This window comes from Pseudophryne corroboree, chromosome 10, assembly GCF_028390025.1.
Source record: "Pseudophryne corroboree isolate aPseCor3 chromosome 10, aPseCor3.hap2, whole genome shotgun sequence".
In the NCBI taxonomy this organism is placed as follows: Eukaryota; Metazoa; Chordata; class Amphibia; order Anura; family Myobatrachidae; genus Pseudophryne; species Pseudophryne corroboree.
The window spans coordinates 30,396,631-30,422,218 of NC_086453.1; the positions used below are offsets into that span (position 1 = coordinate 30,396,631).

The 25,588-nt window shown below is 45.8% G+C and overlaps 1 protein-coding gene across 2 annotated transcripts; it reads right to left on the reverse strand.

Moving 5' to 3' along the window:
- Positions 1–3,421: 3,421 nt before the first annotated feature.
- On the reverse strand, positions 3,422–23,898 carry LOC134966928 (trypsin-2-like). Of its 2 annotated transcripts, XM_063943944.1 has the most exons (5): positions 23,859–23,898; positions 23,148–23,304; positions 8,986–9,239; positions 5,510–5,649; positions 3,422–3,717 (listed from the first exon to the last, which is right to left on the reverse strand). In XM_063943944.1, the coding sequence occupies exons 1-5, from the start codon at positions 23,896–23,898 to the stop codon at positions 3,550–3,552; spliced, it is 759 nt and encodes a 252-aa protein (XP_063800014.1). In that variant the 3' UTR covers positions 3,422–3,549. The 2 variants fall into 2 exon arrangements, with proteins under 2 accessions (XP_063800014.1, XP_063800015.1); XM_063943945.1 differs by lacking the exons at positions 23,148–23,304; positions 23,859–23,898 and adding an exon at positions 10,035–10,109.
- Positions 23,899–25,588: the final 1,690 nt, after the last annotated feature.

Genomic DNA, 25,588 nt, shown 5'->3' on the forward strand with positions numbered 1-25,588 from the left:
TTTCACCATATATATTTTTTCACTTTAGTGTTGTCCTGGAGTCACTCAGCTGCTTCATTTTGAGGTGTCCCATGCCCTAGATCTGTAGCCCCCAAAATGTTAGGGACTTGCCCGACTAATGAGGTCACCTGTATGCGGTGGACAAGCCGTTACTTATGGCCATAACTATGCGCAGAACCGCGCTCAAAATGCAACATTTTATTGCAATGTTATTAATAAATTGGTAATGTTTGAATTGTGCACCTGCAACCTTGTCTTTGTATGCGGTACTACTGAAAGGTCTCCGCAGGGTCGCACCTCTCATTACCGGTGTGCACCCCAGGACCCCTCCCCTGTATTGTTACTATGCTGCCAGGTGGATTATGGGTATGTATCAGAAGGGTCTGGATTACATGACATGGAATGCTACAGTATTGTCTCCCCCCCATTGAGAAAGGAAGCCACAATTATCTAGAAGCTGAATGTCAGGGATAAACCTTTCAGGGTATAGGGGGTCATTCCGAGTTGATCGCTCGCTAGCTGTTTTTAGCAGCCGTGCAAACGCTAAGCCGCCACCCTCTGGGAGTGTATTTTAGCTTAGCAGAAGTGCGAGCGAAAGGATCGCAGAGCGGCAGCAAAATAATTTTGTGCAGTTTCAGAGTAGCTCCAGACCTACTTGCGATCACTTCAGACTATTCAGTTCCGTATTTAACATCACAAACACGCCCTGCGTTCGCGCAGCCACGCCTGCGTTTTTCCTGGCACGCCTGCGTTTTTTTGAACACTCCCTGAAAACGGTCAGTTGACACCCAGAAACGCCCTCTTCCTGTCAATCACTCTGCGGCCAGCAGTGCGACTGAAAAGCTTCGCTAGACCTTGTGTGAAACTACATCGGCCGTTGTGAAAGTGCGTCGCGCGTGCGCATTGCGCCGCATACGCATGCGCAGAGGTGCCGTTTTTTTTGCATCATCACTGCGCAGCGAACATTTTCAGCTAGCGATCAACTCGGAATGACCCCCATAAACCTTTAGTTGCCTAGGCCTTACCATGACACAGCCGTTAATGGGGACCATTGGGGCAGTATCACTGCTGCCTCCTCGACCTCGTGTCCCAGGCAGCAACACCAGTCACACGCCCTTTGCTATGGCCCTCTGTGGGTTTGGGAAGGGACAGCTAAAAATCTATGGACTTGACTGGTCACAGGAGCATGGAAAATCAACTATACTTAAAAGGAGGGAACCAGCCCAAAACAGGGGCTTTATGGTGTGCAGAGTGGTTGCCATTTTGGAGCGTTGCATTTTGGAATTACTGTTAAAATAAGCAATTAGCTACTGCTGTAGATCATTGCAGTTGACCTCTAGTAGGCTTGCAGTTTCTTACCATTGCAGTCTATGGGGGAAGGTTTGATTGACAGTGTAACTGTAATGCTACGGGCATGGGGACCAATATCAGCCTGTCCCCTAGCTGTGGCATTACCTCCCTGGGTAGTGTAGCCCATTGCTGGTTCCAAAAATTCGGGGGAGACCTTATATCTTTTTCCCCCCATATTTTTTAAACCAGGACCAATCCCAGAGCCTGGTTCAATCAATGGGTGTGGTTCTAGGTCTGTCGACCACTATTGGTCAACAGTGACTAGGTCAACACCAAAAATAGGTTGACACAAGCATTAGGTCGACATGAAGAAGGTCGACGTGAGAAAAGGCCGACATTACGTTTTTTAAATTTTATGGGTGTCGTTTTCGTCGTAGAGTGACCGGGAACCCCTATTAGTGCACCGTGTCCCCTCCCCATGCTTCGGGCAAGGTTACCGTTCCCAATTGTAGTCCACATGGATCGTAAAATATGAAAAAGTTAAAAAAAATAGATTTAAAAAAAAAAAAAAAACTTATGTCGACCTTTTGTCATGTCGACCTAGTGACCATGTCGACCTAGAAACCCTGTTGACATAATGCATGTTGACCAATAGTGGTCCACCTAATGACTGTCGACATAAGTGTGGTCCACCAAGAGTCCAGATACCTCGATAAATACAGGATCGTCTCAAAGAGTCCAGGGCTGGTTATGATTGGGAGGGGGGGGGGGGGGGGAACGGCAGGTGGGCACACTTTTTTTCCCCTTTATTATTTTAACCATTTCCTAACATTTAAACAGAGAAGCACCGCACAGATCTTATGGGTCTCTGCGGCTTTGCAAAAGACGCTGCTGCGGAGGATTATTTGAACACTGTTTTTGGTCGCCGTTTGCACAATCAATTCTCGGGTGTGTTTGCAGAAACGATTGAAGGCAAATTCCCCTGCTTCAGTGTTGTCTATGGAAATGACATCCAAGTTTGGCCGATGGTGTATTTGATCATACAGTATGTCCATGTCCACCCCTGTTCTATTTGAACGGTATACGGTCTCTAGCTCGACCACTCTTAGGTCGACAATGTCTAGGTCGACCACTATTGGTCGACAGTAACTAGGTCGACAGTGTTTCTAGGTCGACAGGTTCTAGGTCGACAGGTCAAATGGTCGACATGAGTTTTTCACAATTTTTTTCTTTTTTTTTTTTTTAACTTTTTCAAATTTAGCGATCCACGTGGACTACGATTGGGAATAGTAACCTGTGCCGAGCGCAGAGGTAGCGGAGTGAGACACGTTCCTTGAAGCATGGTGAGCGAAGCGAGCCATGCGAGGGGACACGGTGCACTAATTGTGGTTCCCGGTCACTGGGGGTAATTCAGAGTTGATCGCAGCAGGAACTTTGTTAGCAATTGGGCAAAACCATGTGCACTGCAGGTGGTGCAGATGTAACATGTGCAGAGAGAGTTAGATTTGGGTGGGTTATTTTGTTTCTGTGCAGGGTAAATACTGGCTGCTTTATTTTTACATTGCAATTTAGATTTCAGTTTGAACACACCCCACCCAAATCTAACTCTCTCTGCACATGTTACATCTGCCCCACCTGCACTGCACATGGTTTGCCCAACTGCTAACAAATTTGCTGCTGCGATCAACTCAGAATTACCCCCATAGTCAGACCAACTCTGAATTACCCCCACTGTACGGAGAAAAAGACACACACACAAAAAAAAAACACCTCATGTCGACCTTTTGACCTGTCGACCTAGAACATGTCAATCTAGAAACCCTGTCGACCTAGTTACTGTCGACCAAAATTGGTCGACATAGACACATACCACACCAATTTGAACTAACACTCCTGCGTTTGATCTTTAGTACATTTCCATGTTTATAAAAATGCCCAAACACTCCCATGTTTGCCAAATCGGGCAGACACGGACCTTAGTAAATTTACCCCATAGAGTCACACAGAGTGGGTGGGGGCAGGGGACCGCTAAGCACGTATAAACATACATGTGCAGAGGTATCATTTATATGTGAACGAAAGGTACAGTGGGACTATAGCTATGATAAGAAACAGACCATCTTCAAACAAATGGCTTTGGCTCTCGATATTTAATTATGACCCATTAGTTATCGGCAGGTTTATATATTTCAGAAGCTGATGTGTCACACGGTCGCTCTCCCGTCATCCAGCTGCCAGGGATTCCAGCTCTGTGCCCCTTTAGCATGTTTCCTGAGCCTCATTCTCCATGATGTCCTTAATCCAGGAGAGATAATTGAAGACTTTAGTATAGATTCCTGGCTTGTTTGGCGTTCCGCAGATAAAGTCTCCCCACGATGTGATTCCCTGTAACACGGAGCCACACACGAGGGGCCCCCCGGAATCTCCCTGAAAAAAAATAAAAGATTTCAGTGAAAAGCATACTTATTTCTGTGTTGTGAGAAATTGATACAATATTTGTTCATAGAGATATATAAGGGTTGTCGAACACAAGTACTAGATACATTCTTGCATCACAGCATCTGTGTGGAGTTTGTGTGTTCTTCCAATGTTTGTTTGGGTATCATTGTGGGGCTCTATGTTTTCTCCCTCAGCCCAAAAATATGCTGGCACGTTAATTAGTTTGTGCATCAGAGAATTAGACGGTATCTCAAATGGGTCAGGAAGTACTGTGAATGATTGAGTACTCCCTGTACAGCCCTGTGAGATATAGGGGGTATTCAATCAATTCAACAAGTCAGAAAAACTGCATTTTCCGACTTTTATAGGTCGAATCTGGATCAGCAGAATATCCATGGATCCACGTATTTTGTCGGATTTGCGGGCGTTTCCAACAGGTTTTTAGCCCGTTTCCAACAATGCCGATTCGACTTACAAAAAAAGTTGGATCGGCATTTGCGGAAACAGGCAGAAACCTGTCGGAAATGCCCGCAAATTGAATAGTGAAGTGTCGGATCCTCTCCGTCGAATATACCCCATAGGGGCAATTTAAAAATAAATTATTATAATACAGAATTCCAATGTAGGATGAGATGCAATTTTTTTTTAAATAACTTTTCAGATAGTGACACTCTGAGCCTAAAGGCAAAATGTCAAGCAGTATATTGCCAAAAATACATGGTCAAGAAAATATACAGAAAATATATGTTCGCAAAATGCATGATAGAGGCAAATAGGTAATAGTCAGTTAAAATAGTTAAAAATGTCAGTAGTCTTTATAGTAAAACATAGGTGACAGACCGCATTGGCACACACAGTGTGGGTTTCTAAGTGACCAGAAACCCCTTTGATAAAGCCCATATGTTTTTTTATTACTGACCAAGGTCCCGTGGCCTGCAGTTGTAGCCCCCCAGCCTTTTGATGGGATTTGTGGGTCAAGAGGAAGGGGGAGGGGCCTATATAATGTAAATCCAATATAAACACATAATTTTGTCCCTGCCTCCTCATGATTGACCCATAAATCGCAGCATTAGGGGGAGGGACCTAAGCACCTGCTACAATATAACATCTGCATGGTAATTGTGTGTGTATTGTGGCAAAGGGGGTACTTTTCAATGTTCTGATGGGTATCCAGTCTATAGATCTACACTAAAAAGGTCTACAGGGTCAAAGATTCCATGTGGACTACGTTTGGAAATAGTAACCTTGCCCGAAGGGGACGTGTTACACTAATGATGCTTGTTTGTGGCAGAAAGTGACAACACCCCCTCCCCCCCCAAAAAAAATAGTGTGTCGACCATTTCCATGTTGATCTTTTGACGCTGTCGATCTTTTGACCTTGTCGACCAATGCGTGTCTACCATTAGTAGTAGACTTATTGACTCTAGAACTTTTTAGTGCAGATCTAATAATTCACACCCGTTCTGATGTTCAGAACAGGACTCATTCCCTAAGAAAAGGGGCAGACAGGTTTAAGGATCCTGCTGTTACCTGTAGGGTTTTACAAACAGCTGCACTACATGGGTGTGATCGGTCTGGGATATGTGGAAAGGATAAAAGGACTGTGGATCAGGTAGGCGGGGCTTCCAACGCTGAATAGCAGCCGGACGATAGCTAGGGCTGGTGGGTTCGGTTAGTGTCAAGAAGCCGAGGAATGTTTCAAGTGTTGTGTCACAAAACTATTGCAGTGGCAGACGTCAGCCCCAGGCTGTGTTACATTAAGAAACTGCGCAAACATTACCTGGCAGGAATCTTTCCCCCCTTCAAGATCTCCGGCACAAATCATGTTGTCGGTTATGATATCATTCCCGGAGAGCTCCTGACAGACAGAGGCAGATATAGTGGTGATGTTCAGACACTGCAGCACATCGGGGTACGACTCTGCAAAAGTACAGTACAAAGAGAATGTGAGATGTACGTGTTACAGTGTTCACTTAGCGCAATCATCACATGCAGTCCAACAAATTTCTTCAGAGAAATAATAGCAAATGCCACCCACAAAGCATGGTGGCATTTGTCAGAAGATAAGTGCAAGTTCAATACCATAGGGCAGAGTGCACCTATGTACAGACACCCCCTGGGTATACAGCCGGGTTAGACTTGGCAGACGGCGTTCCCAGTTGCTGGGTAACCAGGAGGCAGGGCGGATACTCTCTGTGAGCATGTGCAGCAATGCAGCTGCACGTCTTTAGGTAATAACTGCTCTCTCTGGCTGTCTGGTAGCTGATTGGTGCAGCCAGGGGTGTAGCAAGGGTGGCTCCAGTGGAGCTCGAGCTCCGGGCACCAGAAAAGTTAGAGGGCACGCCAGCATCTGCCCCCCCCTCACTCTGCCCAATATACTGCAGGCCGCTGTAGAGACAGCCGCATAGCAGGAGAAGGAAAAGCAAAGGGGCACACACTGACTCGGACTCTGAGACTAGGTATGGAACAGGACAGGCCAGAGGTGACAGCAGGAAACACTGACAGCCGGCACATGCCGGAACTCTACTCACCCTCTTTATATGTCTCACTGTCTGCTTGAAGCTGTGCAGCAGGGTTACTTCTGTCCTGCTACATCACTCTTTGTCCCCTCGGCTGCAGCACCTCTTTCTGCCCCGGCTGCTGCTGCAGCTCCTCTCTCTGTCCCAGCTGCTGCAGCAGCACCTCTCTCTGTCCCAGCTGCTGCAGCAGCACCTCTCTCTGTCCCAGCTGCTGCAGCAGCACCTCTCTCTGTCCCAGCTGCTGCAGCAGCACCTCTCTCTGCATTATAAGCAGCAGAGTAACATGTATAAGCAGCTCTACTGCAGCATAACATGTGTAAGCGGCTCTACTGTGTTGTGTAATGTGTATACAGGGCTCTACTGTGTGCCGTAAAGTGTATAAGGGGTACTACTGATTGGGGTAATGTTAATAACGGACACTACTGTGGTGTAATGTGAATAGCAGACAATACAGTAAGGTGTCATCTGAATTGGTACTATGCTGTGGCCACGCCCCTTCCCCATGAAGCCATGCCCCTATATTTTTGCTGCGCGCCCCTATTTTAAACATGGGGGCGCCCAAAGGAAACCTTCGCCTGAGATGAGATCCACAAGGTCTAGAACCAGCCCTGTCATCGATTTAGGATTTTTAAATATTTTTTTATTTTCAAATGTAACATGTACCCAAGTCAGTACAGGATAGGGGGCACCGAAACATACCCTTGCTCCGTGCACCATGGCACGTAGCTGCACCTCTGGGTGCAGCTACACTTTATATCCTCTCCTGGCCACTCCCTCAGTGCTGGTTATAGTTAATACCTGTAGTGTAAACTGCTGGCCCCTGACGCCTTTCCAAATTAACTCTCTGTGGGTACTCTGCCGGACTATTTGCCTGTCAGTGTCCTAACTCCTGCCCTGCCTGCTTTCCCCTAAAGCTTAGTATAGCACCCTTCATCTGCCTTCACCAGTACTTTGGCTTGCAGTCTACATACCAGCTGCACAGTGTAACACCTGCCCTGACTGAGATTCTAATCCTGTTCATGCATCACTCCCACAGGCAATTGTGTGCCTCCCTCTCAGTCATTTCTCAGTGCTATCCTGGGTCTTCAGTGTATTGGGTGAGCTCCTACTACTGGAGGTTTTAAGTCCAGGGGGTCTCCTAAGTACCAGTGTGTGCATCGAGCACTAAGGTAACAGCGGTTGTGGGATGATAAATAGACAGTGTCTAGTTAGACAGTCAATAGATAGACACCCCATGTCATACAGACATTAGGTCGACATGGTCAAAAGGTCGACGGGGTCAAAAGGTCAACATGAAAATGGTCGATACAAAAAAGGTAGACACAATTTTTTTGCATTTTTGGGGTTTGTGTGAATACTTTTGTCATCTGGGACACCCAACTATATAGAAAGGCATCCACTCGTGGGGCTCGCTTCACTCGCCACACTTCGGGCTCAGTGGCTCGCCACAAGGTTTATAACAAACTCTATGCCGACATGAATAGAGAAGGTATGAAATAGTCCAAAAACATGTTACATTAAAAAAACTCTACCTTTTTTATGTCGACCATTTTCATGTCGACCTTTTGACCCTTTTGACCCTGTTGACCTAATGTCTGTCTAACATACACGGCTAGATGCATCATCGCTTGGAAAGTGCTAAAATGGAGAGTGAAAAAGTACCAGCCAATCAGCTCCTAACTGCCATGTCACATGCTGGGTTTGAAAAATGGCAGTTAGGAGCTGATTGGCTGGCACTTTTTCACTCTCCATTTTATCACTTTCGAAGTGATGATGCATCTGGCCAACAGTGTCTATCTATTGACTGTCTAACTAGACACTGTCTATCTATCATCCGGATACCGGGAACAGCAGGGGGGTTACTATTGGTGGAAGACCCTCTTGAGGGCTCTAGGTGTCTCACCACAATAGTTCTGGAGTTCCCCTTAACATAAAGCAAGTACAAGTATCCCCACGTTCATTAAGTTCAAGAACCACAATTCTAAGCTAGTCCAAGAGTCTAAACATTAAGCAAATCCAAGATTCCTAGCACTGCTATGCATCTGAGAATGCAGCCCGCTTGCAGAGACATGCCCTCATCACTTCTATGACACGCCCATGAGACAGATTTTGTGCGTTCCCTTCAAGTCACCTGACACATGATGTCTTATTGATCCAGGTTCTACCCTAAAACCAACACAAAGGTAAGACAATAAAAAAAAATCTTCTTGAAGCCCGGGGCCATCTTAACAGCACTGTAGGCCCTGGGAAAGGCAATGTACTGGGGACCCACCCACCCATTCATCCACAGGAATAAATGAAAAAAATCATAACTTACCCGTCCTGCTGCCCAGCATCATCTCTCTACATTCTTCCATGCACTGAATGGCTGTCACCATTCTGACTGCTCGATAGCTCCAACCTTCCACCAATCAGCAAGCTGACAGCCATTCACTGTCCTGCTGCAGGCTGGAGGCAGGTAGAGAATGCTGCGTTCTGATTGATGGATAACTGCAGCCATCCCCCAATCAGCAAGCTAGCAGACATTTGGTGTAATCTACAATCAGAGTGGCTAGGCAGCATTCTCTAACTGCCTCCCAAGAAGTTCCGGAAGCACCAGCCCAGGGAAGATGTGCCCTCTTTTTTGTAAGTGAGCTTTTGAACTGTATACATGTCCTCTGTAAGTGTATAATCGGGAGTGTTGCTGTAACCACAATGATTTTTCTTATTTTACTGTTTCATTTAAGTATGTTGTTACCATCAGGGCTGCTGGTGGATCCCCATCCAGAGATGATACAAATGGTGTCATCATCCACGGGCTCAGTGGGTAAGGAGATAGCACTCACATAGTCATTCATGATGGCTGGAGATGCTAGCTTCAGGAGCATGATATCATTGTCATAAGTGGTGCTGTTATATTCTGGATGGCAATACATTTTATCAGCATACGTTAACTGTTCGGTGTCCTCATGGACTTTCCGGTTATGTTTTCCAAGATGAATCTGAATATTCCTGTTGACCAAAAGTAACATGAGAGTCAATAAATAAAGAAAAAACTTCTCAGATGAGCAGTTTCCAATCAACAAAACAGATTTATGATCAGATTCAACCTGTACAATAATGTTGCATTAAGACAGAATCCAAATAAATGCAAAAATGACGCAAAGGACAAAGGGGCTAATTCAGACCTGATCACAGATGTGCATTTTTGCACAGTGGGCGATCAGGTCTGAACTGCACATGTAATACCCTGCTATGCAAGATACTACTTTATATCTGACACTGTGCAGTGCACTACAGCGCATTTCTGTCATTTCACAGGCAGATAATTCCCAACAGTCTCTGCAGCTGCTCAAGAGGCCAGAAGGTGGTCACATGACCAATGTCAGGTGTGACAGTTGGTGGAGGTTAGGCGGACATCTTAGGGAGAGGACGGTGGCTGGACGGTTGTGAGGAGGTGCTGCGCAGGTTTCCTGTAAAAGCCACTGTCCCCGTGACTGGAGTTAGAGAAATGGCAACCAGAGAGCAGTGAGAGCCTCCCGCAGCATATCTACAGCTTCCAGCGACCGCCGCTGACATGGGAGTGTGGTGATGTAGCTCCCATCCCCTATAGGGGCAGACTGGAGGCAGTTCCCAGCCTGAGAAAGGGGGCGGTGCTTCAGTGAACACAGTGAACAGGAGCTGGTGAGGAAACACTGAGTACGTTGCACCTTTCAGATCCAGGAACCCTTACTAAGAATATTCTGTCAGCAGTTTACCCTCTCCTTGCTGCAGCTGTTGTTAAATCATTTAGCATTACAGACTTACAGTTTAGAGTAGGGGTGGGCAACATGCGGCCCGCGGGCCGGATGCGGCCCGCGGACCGATCCTGCCTGGCCCGCTGTGCCCCACCAGAGTGCAATGACAAGAGGCCCGACAGGCCGCTTGTCATTGCACTGCTCGCAGACGCGGCGCCGCTGAGGAAATCCCGGTCACGTCACATGGTCAGCTGACCGGGATTTCCTCTATCTCATGCGCTGGGCGTCACGGGGGGCGGCGCTGGGCGTCACGGGGGGCGGCGCTGGGCGGGCAATGCAGAGTGGGACTCGGAGCAGAATGAAGCGGCCAGTGGGGAGCACAAGCGGAGGACAGTGGGGAGAAGAAACGGCGGCCAGCGGGGAGAAGAAGCGGCGGCCAGCGGGGAGAAGCAGCATCAGCAGCAGCAGCGCGGATCATCACTGACAGTGGGGATCGTCACTGACAAATAGGTAAACCCCATGGATAAAGCTAAAGCTGCCCTATAAGTTATGGGGAGGGGAGTTAAAAACGGTTGTAAGGGTTTAGGGGGGTGGGGGAGGGTAAGGACTGCTATATAGGTTTAGGGGAGGGTGGGGAAAGGGGGGTAGGGACTGCCATATAGGTTTAGGAGAGAGGGGAAGATAGACTGCTATATGGGTCCGGGGGGGGGGGGGGGGGGTAGAGGCTGCAGCATTACACAGGGTGCTGTTTGTTTTCAGCCCCGTGTTTTTTTGTTTTTTTTTACTACTGGATTACTGTGTTTATTGGACATATGTATTGTGCCTGTAAAAAAAACGATGTATTCTACTATGTATGTATGTATTGTATATTGTATTGTGGTGTGTGTTTTTATAGTTATATGTACTATGTTTTTATAGTTATATCCATAACTATGGGCCTTATTCAGACCTGATCGCTAGCAGGCGATTTTTGCACTGCTGCGATCAGGTAGTCGCCGCCTACAGGGGGAGGGGGTAATCGCTGTGCCGGGGTTGCGATCGCATGTGCAAGAGAGCTGCACAAACAGAAATTTGTGCAGTCTCTGCGCAGCCCAGGACTTACTCAGCCGCTGCGATGATCGGGGCCGGAGCTGACGTCAGATAACCCTCCCTCGAAATGCCTGGTGCCTCCTGCGTTTTTCCGGACACTCCTCTAAAACGGTCAATTGCCATCCACAAACGTCCTCTTCCTGTCAATCGGCTTGCGATCGCACCAAAAGATATTTTGTATGTGGCCCTCGAATATTCGCTGGAAGTGTTAAGCGGCTCCCCAGCTGAAATAATTGCCCACCCCTGGTTTAGAGACTGTGAAAAGAGAACAGCATACGTGCCTATACTTATTTATGCATGCCACGATCATACACTCAGTATCAGCTGCCACGCTTCTAGAGAGTCCAAGGAAAGTCATTTCATCTGTAACAGTTATATTTTAACGGCCAACACAGTCGTATGGACCGGTAGCTGCAGGCCAAAGTAGCCGAGACACATTGAGCGGCTTAGATACTTAGTGATACAGGCACATTCAGCAGCTCACCTTTAAAAGCAGAGAGGTGAGCTGGGGCCAAGTCTGGACCAAGTGATACAGCTAACCTAGCTAGGTTCATCACAGTCTTACAGAGATTATGGACAATCTCTGCTAAGGAACAGTTCTTTAGATCCACCGTAATAAAGTTCAGCTGGCTGGTAACACATTGGGCTCTGAGACTACCCAGGGAGTAATTAGAAAGATTTAGCAGTCTCCACAGTTACTGCAGATGCATGCAAGGTAACATCGCTGCAATTTCTCACAGACACAACTCCAACACCAAGCCCTCTGGATACACGGAATAAGCTGCCTTCCTTGTGTGATTTCTCCGCTATTACTTTTAGCATACCCAGATTCAGTGATTAATCTCAGGAGATTGACTATCTAGAGAAAGTGCACTATAACTACGAAATATCTATATATACTTATATGAACATTAGAGAGGTTACAAAGGGGCCCCAATTAAAAGGTAATTGTTACTGTGAATGCTATTGTAAATTTATGTTTTCTCTTAGTAGGATTGTTATTCTCTAAATATTGTGCATTGTAATACCTTTTTTTTATGTAAGCAACATATGTTGAGTATAATACGAATACTGTTTCGCTCTTGACTACTCGAAATTTCACAGTAAAAGAAGTTACACTGAAGTGTTACAGTTGAATAAAATAAAAGTGTATCCTAAATTGCACATGATACTTACCTTGGTGGGTATTACACACATGTGCAGGTGCCGCAGTGCGCCGGCGCATGCCAGAGATGCGATCGGCATCTCAGCCCAGCGATCGCCTCTGACTGATTGACAGGCAGAGGCGTTTCCTGGATGGGAGGGGATGGGCCGGCGGTGTTGGGCCACCATTTTGGGGCGCGGTCCAGCAATGCAGGCATGCCCGGACCGTGCAAAGGGCGGGCTGCAGCGTGTGCGGGATGTCACAGGCAGCCGCTGCAACCCGGAGAGCGACGGGTAGCTCCCTGCCAGGGCGCAGTAGCTGCGCTGGTAGGGAGCTACTCTTCAGGTACAAAAGCATCGCTGCCGCGCAATGCTTTTGTACCTGTGGCGCTGGGGTAGGGCCAGACATGCGGGGTGTACTAGCCCTGTGCTGGGCGTCCCCCCGCATATCTGTGAAAGTGATCGTAGATGTGCTAAATTTAGCACATCTACGATCAAGTCTGAATTATCCCCAAAATACTAACCATATATACACCCAGGAGGCAGTCACTTGTGGGCTCAACCAGAATTCAAAATAATAGAGAGTGTTAATTTTTTAAGGTTGTTCCTTGATGTTTTCACAAATCAAATTAACTAGAGATGTGTGCAGACCCCCTCGTGTTTTGGTTTTACCAAAAACACCCTCAGTGTTTTGGTTTTGGTTTTAAGTCTTGGCAAAACAACCCTCAAGTGTTTTGGTTTTGGATCTGGATTTAAAAAAAAAACTAAAATAACTAAAATCATGTAATTTGGGTCAAAGAACATGCATGTCTAGATATTTCCAATATTGGCCAAAGGCTGGCTGGCTAAACTAAGCAACAGAGAAGAGGCACAAACACACGGCAGTTTAAAAGAATATAGCACATGTGTGAAACATTGTGACACAGCAGTGGCTGACCGGATGGCAATTTAATAAACTACAGATGTGTCTTTTTACATTGTGGCACATCGCAGCACACAAGTTTGTAATGGAGCCAGGAGAGGGTGAGTATACTATAGGCAGCAAAGCTCATTGATCAAGAACTAAATCATAGGCCCGAGGTCAGTACAGGGAAATAGAGGTGTACTATACAGTGGAAGACAAGTAAAGGATTAATTGGTTGATTGATTCATCGATTAGTTAATTGATTGATTAAGAAAATTACATTTGAGATGTGGCCTTGAGAGAGTTACACGACTCTGTTTTGCAGCAACTTAGAAGAGAGAAGGCCATAAACTAATGCAATGTTAATAGCCAAGGATTCCAGACAAGTTTTTAAGAGAAGACAAGAAAGTGAATAGGTACACCGCAGAGCTGCAAACTTCACATCAGTCTATCTTACACTAACATACAGTATATTAGGAGGCTGGGTGGCAGAATTCATTCTTGCTTCCTCTTGCAAAGGATTGTTTCACATTCAATTGTTCTTTGAAACTACTAGTCCTGTTAGTCTCCTTCTGGGATGAAGATTCACCCACAGCAGCAGCAGCCTTAGCATGCAAGGATGCTTTGGGAGTATCCTAGATAGGGGGAGAGTCAGGTAGCATTTGTAAAAAGTATGCAGGAGGTCTACATCTGATCATTAATTAGGTGATTGGTGATGAAAGTGGCGATTGTATGTACTGGGATCTAGCTGAGAGCTGGGAGCTAGCTGATGCTAGATTGCTTTGTATTATTTTACCTGATTTTTCAGATTTTCCCAAATACGTTGGATGATCTTGCTGCAAATGACATAACAGAGATGAGGTTCCTGGATGTTTAACGTCAGATGCCTTGACAAATGTCAGGATTTATATACAAATAATTCCACACAAAAGAGGTGGCTTTTTTGATCCTATACCCAGGCATGACAATGGCCTTCTTTTGATCATGGTCAAGAACTGCTGCCACTGGTGGCTGACTTAGAGTAAAACAATGTCCTCATCACCAACACTCTCATTAGTGTCAGATACACAAAAATCTTCCTCATCCTGTTGCACTTCCACAGTAGCTTCCCCAATTTCTATGTCACCATCTTTACTTGTGCTACTCATCCCCACATTTGCAGAGGGTGCAGAAATGGTGGAGGGAGACGTCTCTATGAGTACAGTGTCAGCAATGTCAGATACACATATAAGACTGGACACACACTCTCCTCTGCAATTTGTGAAGTTTGTAAACACTCAGCTTGTTCTTCAGCCTTAGTGGGGGGGGTTTTGCACTGATTTGCCTGTTTTACAGGTAATACCTCTTCTAGATTCAGAGCAAGAACGTGCTGTATAATCATGTGAGGTTATAGAAGAAGACTGTGTTTGGCCCAGACTTCTGCAATAGACATTTCTCTAGTGCACGAAACAGCTGTAGCACTAGAAGGAAACGCCGGCTTGTTTGCAACAGTTTTCAGGGTTTCAACCTACAACTGTGAACCAGTACACAGAAAACATGGCGCCAGCATCTCAGTTACTGCGGCTATTCAGCGCAGCACTGCTGCAATTATTAACAGTCCATATGGCAGTGGACATTTTGAAAATGGCCCTGCTACGTAGTAGTGATAACCATTTGCATAAGAATCCTCTAGGGCAGAGGTTCCCAAACTGTGTGCCATGGCTCCCTAGGGTGCCTCGGGACACTTGCAGGGGTGCCCTGGGTTGGTGGTCCAGGACCAATTCAAATTATTCATGGTCAATATAATAGGCAAACCTGTGCTGGTGGCTGCCAGTCATAAAATATGTGGCCAAACAGAAGCAAATCTTGTCCCTCACCACACAACTGACCCTAAGGATGACATATAAACATGATCTACTTAATTTAATATTTATTTCTAAATTTCTCAATAAGACATTTTTGGCCTAGGGGTGCTGTGAAAAACTCTGATATTCTAGGGCGCCGTGGCTCAAAAAAGTTTGGAAACCACTGCTCTCGGGGAATCTGATAATGTGTATGCTGGTTTCCGTAGCTGGACGGAAGCTGCTGAAGAGGGATTGTACAATTAGTTCCCTCACCTGCAAATATAAAAATGGTTTGCATCATTTGAGGCAATGTAAGCCATTGGGGCCAAACTCCGAAAGGTTTAAATTTTCAGAGTTTAGTACACAGGAGTCAAACCGTAGCCCCCATTGAGAATAACAACGATTCATGAAACTATGCAGAAAATGCTGTTTCTACATAAATTTATTAAACAATATGCTTGATAAATAAGGGCCTAATTCAGACCTGATCACAACAGCAAAATTTTTCTCTAATGGGCAAAACCATGTGCAGTGCAGGTGGGGCATATGTAACATCTGCAGAGAGAGTTAGATTTTGGTGGGGTGTGTTCAAACTAAAATCTAAATTGCAGTGTAAAAATAAAACTAATAAAGCTAGTATTTACCCTGCACAGAAACAAAATAACTGACACACATTTAACTCTCTCTGCACTTCTTACATCTGCCCCACCTGCAGTGCAACATGGTTTTCCCATTAAAGAAAAATTATGCTTTTGTGATCAGGTATGAATTAGGCCCTAGGCCCCTAATTGTGGACCCATGTAGCCTTTCCAGTATAGGTAATATTTTCTTAGTGGTACTGAGTGCCGAAAAATGGGGGTGGTCATGTGTTATGAGGGGGTGTGGCCACATGCTGCTAATGGGAGTGGCTACATGACACTAGCGGCGTGGCCAAACGACACAGCCCCTTTTGGGGGGGAATCTGGAGGCAAGGCTACAAATATATAGTAATGCCTCAAGTATAATAGGAATATTAAGTGATACCTCCAGTATAATAGAAATATATAGTAATGCCTCCAGTATAATAGAAATATATAGTGATACCTCCAGAATAATAGAAATATATAGTGATAACTCTAGTATAATAGAAATATATAGTGATACCTCCAGTATAATAGAAATATATAGTGATACCTCCAGTATAATAGAAATATATAGTAATACCTCCAGTATAATAGATATATATAGTGAAACCTCCAGAATAATAGAAATATACAGTAATAACTCTAGTATAATAGAAATATATAGTAATGCCTCCAGTCAGTGGCGGTTCTTGCCACGGGCAAGCAGGACTTTTGCCCGGGGCGCCGCCTTCCGGAGGGCGCTGGCGCCATCCGGAGGGCGCCGCACCGTGGCAAGATCCGCCACTGCTGCCCGCTGTGTCCCCCGTCCGCCTCCGCTGCCCGCTGCCGTCCCCGTCCTCGGCGCCTCCTGTGAAGGGAACTAGACGCTATGCGTCTAGTTTCCCTTTGTGGAGAGTAACTGCTGAGCGGTGCGCGATGACGTCATCGCGCACCGCACAGCAAAGGTCCTCTCCACGAAGGGAACTAGACGCATAGCGTCTAGTTTCTCTTCGTGGAGAGGACCTTTTGCTGTGCGGTGCGCGATGACGTCATCGCGCACCGCTCAGCATTCAAGCGGCGCTTTCAATGTACAGGGGGCGTGACTCACCACGCCCCCTGTATTAGGCCACGCCCCTTTCCTGCCCGGGGCGCTCTGCGCCCTTGAACCGGCCCTGCCTCCAGTATAATAGAAATATGTAATGATACCTCCAGTATAATAGAAATATATAGTGATACCTCCAGTATAATAGAAATATATAGTGATACCTCCAGTATAATAGAAATATATAGTAATACCTCCAGTATAATAGAAATATATAGTGATACCTCCAGTATAATAGAAATATATAGTAATGCCTCCAATATAATAGAAATATATAGTGATACCCCCAGTATAATAGAAATATATAGTGATACCTCCAGTATAATAGAAATATATAGTAATGCCTCCAGCCAGTGTCGTTTCTAGCGGCGGGCGAGCCGTGCAACCATACGGGGCGCCCGCCGCGGCACTTTGTGACTCCTTATCTCCTCTCCTCCCTCTTCCCGAGCGCTCCTGCTCGGGGGGCGGAGTTTCGCGGAATGACGCGATTGCGTCGTGACGTCACGGCGCAAACGCGTCATTCAACGAAACCCCGCCGGAGGAGGGAGAAGGGGGAGCCCGGAGCCGCGCAGACGAGGAGGGAGAGGCGGCTGAAGAGCGGCGAGAACCGCTTCAAATGTAAGTCAGCCCCTCTCCCTTCCTCTCTCTCTCTCTCTCTCTCCCTCCCTCTCCCCACCACCTGCCGTAATGTGTAAAATGGGGACCTGTGCCTGCGTACTGTGTAAAATGGGGACCTGTGCCTGCGTACTGTGTAAAATGGGGACCTGTGCCAGCGTACTGTGTAAAATGGGGACCTGTGCCAGCATACTGTGTAAAATGGGGACCTGTGCCAGCGTACTGTGTAAAATGGGGACCTGTGCCAGCGTACTGTGTAAAATGGGGACCTGTGCCTGCGTACTGTGTAAAATGGGGACCTGTGCCAGCGTAATTTGTAAAATGGCGACCTGTGCCAGCGTACTGTGTAAAATGGGGACCTGTGCCAGCGTACTATGTAAAATGGGGACCTGTGCCAGCGTACTGTATAAAATGGGGACCTGTGCCAGCGTACTGTGTAAAATGGGGACACTTGCAGGCGTACTGTGTAAAATGGGGACCTGTGCCTGCGTACTGTGTAAAATGGGGACCTGTGCCAGCGTACTGTGTAAAATGGGGACCTGTGCCAGCGTACTGTGTAAAATGGGGACCTGTGCCAGCGTACTGTGTAAAATGGGGACCTGTGCCTGCGTACTGTGTAAAATGGGGACCTGTGCCAGCGTAATTTGTAAAATGGGGACCTGTGCCAGCGTACTGTGTAAAATGGGGACCTGTGCCAGCGTACTGTGTAAAATGGGGACCTGTGCCAGCGTACTGTATAAAATGGGGACCTGTGCCTGCGTACTGTGTAAAATGGGGACCTGTGCCAGCGTACTGTGTAAAATGGGGACCTGTGCCAGCATACTGTGTAAAATGGGGACCTGTGCCAGCGTACTGTGTAAAATGGGGACCTGTGCCAGCGTACTGTGTAAAATGGGGACCTGTGCCTGCGTACTGTGTAAAATGGGGACCTGTGCCAGCGTAATTTGTAAAATGGGGACCTGTGCCAGCGTACTGTGTAAAATGGGGACCTGTGCCAGCGTACTGTGTAAAATGGGGACCTGTGCCAGCGTACTGTATAAAATGGGGACCTGTGCCTGCGTACTGTGTAAAATGGGGACCTGTGCCAGCGTACTGTGTAAAATGGGGACCTGTGCCAGCATACTGTGTAAAATGGGGACCTGTGCCAGCGTACTGTGTAAAATGGGGACCTGTGCCAGCGTACTGTGTAAAATGGGGACCTGTGCCTGCGTACTGTGTAAAATGGGGACCTGTGCCAGCGTAATTTGTAAAATGGGGACCTGTGCCAGCGTACTGTGTAAAATGGGGACCTGTGCCAGCGTACTATGTAAAATGGGGACCTGTGCCTGCGTACTGTGTAAAATGGGGACCTGTGCCAGCGTAATTTGTAAAATGGGGACCTGTGCCAGCGTACTGTGTAAAATGGGGACCTGTGCCAGCGTACTGTGTAAAATGGGGACATGTGCCAGCGTACTGTATAAAATGGGGACCTGTGCCAGCGTACTGTGTAAAATGGGGACCTGTGCCAGCGTACTGTGTAAAATGGGGACCTGTGCCTGCGTACTGTGTAAAATGGGGACCTGTGCCAGCGTAATTTGTAAAATGGGGACCTGTGCCAGCGTACTGTGTAAAATGGGGACCTGTGCCAGCGTACTGTGTAAAATGGGGACCTGTGCCAGCGTACTGTATAAAATGGGGACCTGTGCCAGCGTACTGTGTAAAATGGGGACCTGTGCCAGCGTACTGTATAAAATGGGGACCTGTGCCAGCGTACTGTGTAAAATGGGGACCTGTGCCAGCGTACTGTGTAAAATGGGGACACTTGCCAGCGTACTGTGTAAAATGGGGACCTGTGCCAGCGTACTGTGTAAAATGGGGACCTGTGCCAGCGTACTGTGTAAAATGGGGACCTGTGCCTGCGTACTGTGTAAAATGGGGACCTGTGCCTGCGTACTGTGTAAAATGGGGACCTGTGCCAGCGTACTGTGTAAAATGGGGACCTGTGCCTGCGTACTGTGTAAAATGGGGACCTGTGCCAGCGTAATTTGTAAAATGGGGACCTGTGCCAGCGTACTGTGTAAAATGGGGACCTGTGCCAGCGTACTGTGTAAAATGGGGACCTGTGCCAGCGTACTGTGTAAAATGGGGACACTTGCCAGCGTACTGTGTAAAATGGGGACCTGTGCCTGCGTACTGTGTAAAATGGGGACCTGTGCCAGCGTACTGTGTAAAATGGGGACCTGTGCCAGCGTACTGTGTAAAATGGGGACCTGTGCCAGCGTACTGTGTAAAATGGGGACCTGTGCCAACGTACTGTATAAAATGGGGACCTGTGCCAGCGTACTGTGTAAAATGGGGACCTGTGCCAATGTACTGTGTAAATTGGGGACACTTGCCAGCGTACTTTGTAAAATGGGGACCTGTGCCTGCGTACTGTGTAAAATGGGGACCTGTGCCAGCGTACTGTGTAAAATGGGGACCTGTGCCAGCGTACTGTGTAAAATGGGGACCTGTGCCAGCGTACTGTGTAAAATGGGGACCTGTGCCTGCGTACTGTGTAAAATGGGGACCTGTGCCAGCGTAATTTGTAAAATGGGGACCTGTGCCAGCGTACTGTGTAAAATGGGGACCTGTGCCAGCGTACTGTGTAAAATGGGTACCTGTGCCAGCATACTGTATAAAATGGGGACCTGTGCCAGCGTACTGTGTAAAATGGGGACCTGTGCCAGCGTACTGTATAAAATGGGGACCTGTGCCAGCGTACTGTGTAAAATGGGGACACTTGCCAGCGTACTGTGTAAAATGGGGACCTGTGCCAGCGTACTGTGTAAAATGGGGACCTGTGCCAGCGTACTGTGTAAAATGGGGACCTGTGCCTGCGTACTGTGTAAAATGGGGACCTGTGCCAGCGTAATTTGTAAAATGGGGACCTGTGCCAGCGTACTGTGTAAAATGGGGACCTGTGCCAGCGTACTGTGTAAAATGGGGACCTGTGCCAGCGTACTGTATAAAATGGGGACCTGTGCCAGCGTACTGTGTAAAATGGGGACCTGTGCCAGCGTACTGTGTAAAATGGGGACACTTGCCAGCGTACTGTGTAAAATGGGGACCTGTGCCTGCGTACTGTGTAAAATGGGGACCTGTGCCAGCGTACTGTGTAAAATGGGGACCTGTGCCAGCGTACTGTGTAAAATGGGGACCTGTGCCAGCGTACTGTGTAAAATGGGGACCTGTGCCAGCGTACTGTATAAAATGGGGACCTGTGCCAGCGTACTGTGTAAAATGGGGACCTGTGCCAATGTACTGTGTAAATTGGGGACACTTGCCAGCGTACTTTGTAAAATGGGGACCTGTGCCTGCGTACTGTGTAAAATGGGGACCTGTGCCAGCGTACTGTGTAAAATGGGGACCTGTGCCAGCGTACTGTGTAAAATGGGGACCTGTGCCAGCGTACTGTGTAAAATGGGGACCTGTGCCTGCGTACTGTGTAAAATGGGGACCTGTGCCAGCGTAATTTGTAAAATGGGGACCTGTGCCAGCGTACTGTGTAAAATGGGGACCTGTGCCAGCGTACTGTGTAAAATGGGGACCTGTGCCAGCATACTGTATAAAATGGGGACCTGTGCCAGCGTACTGTGTAAAATGGGGACCTGTGCCAGCGTACTGTATAAAATGGGGACCTGTGCCATCGTACTGTGTAAAATGGGGACCTGTGCCAGCGTACTGTGTAAAATGGGGACACTTGCCAGCGTACTGTGTAAAATGGGGACCTGTGCCAGCGTACTGTGTAAAATGAGGACCTGTGCCTGCCGCAATGTGTAAAATGGGGACACTTGCCAGCGTACTGTGTAAAATGGGGACACTTTTTCCTGCCGCAATGTGTAAAATGGGGACACTTGCCAGCGTACTGTGTAAAATGGGGACACTTTTTCCTGCCGCAATGTGTAAAATGGGGACACTTGCCAGCGTACTGTGTAAAATGGGGACACGTGCCTGCCGCAATGTGTAAAATGGGGACACTTTTTCCTGCCGCAATGTGTAAAATGGGGACACTTTTTCCTGCCGCAATGTGTAAAATGGGGACACTTTTTCCTGGATATGAAATTTATGTTAGAAAATTTTTATTCATTTATTTATTTATTTTTTATTTTATTTTATTATTTTTATTTATTTATTGTAAAATATATTATTTTTTTTGCGGGGGGGGGGGGGTGTCAAATGACTACCTTGCCCCGGGTGACAGAAATCCTAGTTTCGGCCCTGAGTAATGCCTCCAGTATAATAGAAATATATAGTAATGCCTCCAGTATAATAGAAATATATAGTAATGCCTCCAGTATAATAGAAATATATAGTGATACCTCCAGTATAATAGAAATATATAGTGATACCTCCAGTATAATAGAAATATATAGTGATACCTCCAGTATAATAGAAATATATAGTGATACTTCCAGTATAATAGAAATATATAGTGATACCTCCAGTATAATAGAAATATATAGTAATGCCCCCAGTATAATAACAATATATAGTAATGCCTCCAGTATAATAGAAATATATAGTAATACCTCCAGTATAATAAAAATATATAGTAATGCCTCCAGTATAATAGAAATATATAGTAATGCCTCCAGTATAATAGAAATATATAGTAATGCCTCCAGTATAATAGAAATATATAGTGATACCTCCAGTATAATAGAAATATATAGTGATACCTCCAGTATAATAGAAATATATAGTGATACCTCCAGTATAATAGGAATATATAGTGATACCTCCAGTATAATAGAAATATATAGTAATGCCTCCAGTATAATAGAAATATATAGTGATACCTCCAGTATAATAGAAATATATAATGATACTTCCAGTATAATAGAAATACATAGTAATACATCCAGTATAATAGAAATATATAGTAATGCCTCCAGTATAATAGAAATATATAGTGATACCTCCAGTATAATAGAAATATATAGTGATACCTCCAGTATAATAGAAATATATAGTGATACCTCCAGTATAATAGAAATATATAGTGATACCTCCAGTATAATAGAAATATATAGTAATGCCTCCAGTATAATAGAAATATATAGTGATACCTCCAGTATAATAGAAATATATAGTAATACCCCCAGTATAATAGAAATATATAGTAATACCTCCAGTATAATAGAAATATATAGTAATACCTCCAGTATAATAGAAATATATAGTAATACCCCCAGTATAATAGAAATATATAGTAATACCTCCAGTATAATAGAAATATATAGTAATACCTCCAGTATAATAGAAATATATAGTGATACCTCCAGTATAATAGAAATATATAGTAATACCCCCAGTATAATAGAAATATATAGTAATGCATCCAGTATAACAGGAAAATACAGCCACTGTTGCACTCCCAGTGACCCTGACATAGTGGGAGGAGCCATCATGCTGCCAAGCACCATGGTCTTGTTGCTTTGTGGCACATTATAAATGTGGTAATGGCAAAGTGTGTGACAGGTGGTACTGAGTACCCGCTGCCACAGTGGCATAACTAGGGGCCCGCAGCCCCTGTGAGCGCTTGGAGGCATGCAGGGCTGCGGGACGCCCTACCCACCGTCACTGATTTCTGCTGGGAAGGAGGGACACGGAGGGCACAGCGCGCGCCTCTCCTGTGTGTCCCTCCTGGGTCTCCGGCGGCAGTGGAGTGTCTGTTAAATGAAGTGGGGGAAACATTTCTAGTTACGCCACTGCGATGCCAAATTCTTAAGGGCACTCCGTACCCGAGCGTACCCGCATACTTGCACCGCTGAATACAAATAAAAATAAATTCCGTAGCCTTTGGGTTCAGTCTTTATTTTTTCTGTGGATTATAATCAGTAAGAAAAGCAGAACACAAAGTTAATGATCATTGAATGCTTACGTCATCCTGCAGTGAGCCGCTGTCAGAACCCAGTACTCATCGATAAGGATTCCGCCACAGATAAACCTATTGAAGTAGTACAGTACCGCCAACCATGGCTGGGAATGAGGCGGGCAGTCCTCTCCCCCTATTATCCGGTCAATGGAATGGGCCTTAACTGTTCAAAATACAAAGGAATAGAAAGATGAGTATTAGTAGTAAAACCCCAGAAAGTTATCATCAATTTAAATAGTACAGGGTAAGCTAATCGCATTGTCTGGAATTCATTGTATGTAATAAATACTGAGAATATTTAATGTATAAATCGAGAACAGAGGTTTTAGAAATTAATATTTAAACTATTGCAAATACAGATTATTCTTTGCAGGTCTTACTGTGCTAATGATTATATTTTAACACACCTAGTAATTGCAGTTCTAAATACTGACATACATTATCACTAACTATTATACAGTTACTACAAACGTTAGATAGAATTCTGTTTATCAGTATGTTTTGCTTGGGGAAGATATTGCGCAATGGATGCCTCATCGACAGCCAGGGAGATAGACAGACATATATATATATATATATACATACAGTATATGGGTGCATATAGATAAATATATAGATATATGTGGGTGTGGGTGTATGAAATTATTTCAGAAGCCCCTTGGATAGTATTAGCCATCCCCCATTGATGTAATACTGTATGTTCTGCGTCCATCTCACCTGCTGACCCCAACAGAGCCACGACAAGTACAATAAACATCGCTGACACTGAAGACACTGCAGATACACTTTTCTATTTTACCAGCACTTATGATTAGGCCATAAATGATTAACAAGGCTGTTCTGTGCCAGAAGCCGCCATATCTCATACATGGGTAGAGCAGGCATCACCGCCCCTGGGATTGGTGCTCCCTCCGTCTGCAGCACCTGTAGGGGAAACACATAAACAGCCTCAGACAGTGCCAGGTACATACGCTGTGTTTGGTTTGTTCAGAGCTTCTGACCCCAGTAGGATGTCAGTAAAGCACATGGTCACTTTCTGTCATGTTGAGCAGGAAATGGGGAGTTCTCAAGGTTACAAATCTGCCTTTGTCGGTCTGTAATACCTAGAGTACAGGCAAGATAACTAACGGATCAATCAATGGAACATTGGCCCATTTCTACATAGTGCAGCAATTGTGTGTTTCTGATTGGAATAGCGAAAGCGTTCCCTACATTGCAGCTATACAGGCACATTATAATCTTCAAATAAAAGCACGCTGACATGTCGGCACCACAGCACTGAGATCATGCGTTCAATACTGGACAAAGGCCCGATTCATACCAAGATCCATCTCACTTTTGGTGGGGCAGTCCTACATTTTGTGCACTGTCCTGCCATCCCATCGGCAGGCCACGCTGCCCCATGTTGACTCGGTACAGCCCAGCAGCTCACGGAAGTGCGGGGCAAGGCCCCAGAGCAACGGAACTAAGACCATGCCCCTTTGCCACTAGGCCGAGACGCTTTTCAGGCACATGTCTACCTGGTATGCAGGGAGTCCCTCATCCATACTCTTATACACTGGGAGGTATGCCTTATCTGTGCGGAGTTTGTATGTTCTTCCTTTGTGTCCATGGGCTTACGCCCATTTCTTCACACACAAATAATATACAGGAAGTTTAGTTGGATTCTGACAAACAACTAACCATGTTATGTATGTGTGCTTCCATGTGACAGGAAATATAGATTGTAAGCTCCACTGGGTCAGAGATTCATGTGAATGCCTAAATATTTTCTGCAAGGCACTGTATAGCATATGTGTACCGTATTAATAACTGTAAATATATAAAAATATATAACAGCCTGTACAGCAAATAAGAGTACCCTGCTCAGTTCACCCCCCTCCCCCCCCCCTCCTGCCCCACAGGGCTAAGCACTGTTTTGCACCAGTGACCATTCCTTGCCCACCTGGCTACTCAGATATAAACCCTGCAAGTATGCTTACTGCACCGGACCTAATATTTTCCTAATTTTTCAATAGAGCACGCTTAAAGAGCTATGGTTGGCTTGTATTACACTTGTCTTCGCTGCGGCATATTCTGAAAACCAACTTCTCAAAACAGGGAATTCAAGTGACAGGGAGTTCCCCTGTTTGCTCTCCAAAGGGGAGAGAATATGGTATATATATTATCTAAACGTGGAAAAGCCCATTAATGGGAGATTAGGAGAAGGCACATTTCCGCAATCACTCCCAGAAAGACCACTGTTCTGGAAATGTAATATTAAAAAGAAAAAAGTCATAATAAAAATATAAGCTGCAGTACTACCTGTTGACCAATAAGTGGCGATATAGAACCAAGCAATTCTTCAAGTGTTTATAGATCCTTGTAGTAGATTATTTTAATGTAATAAGAATATATTATACATTTACAGGCTGACTACGAGTTAGGTGGAAATATAGTGCAGGTGC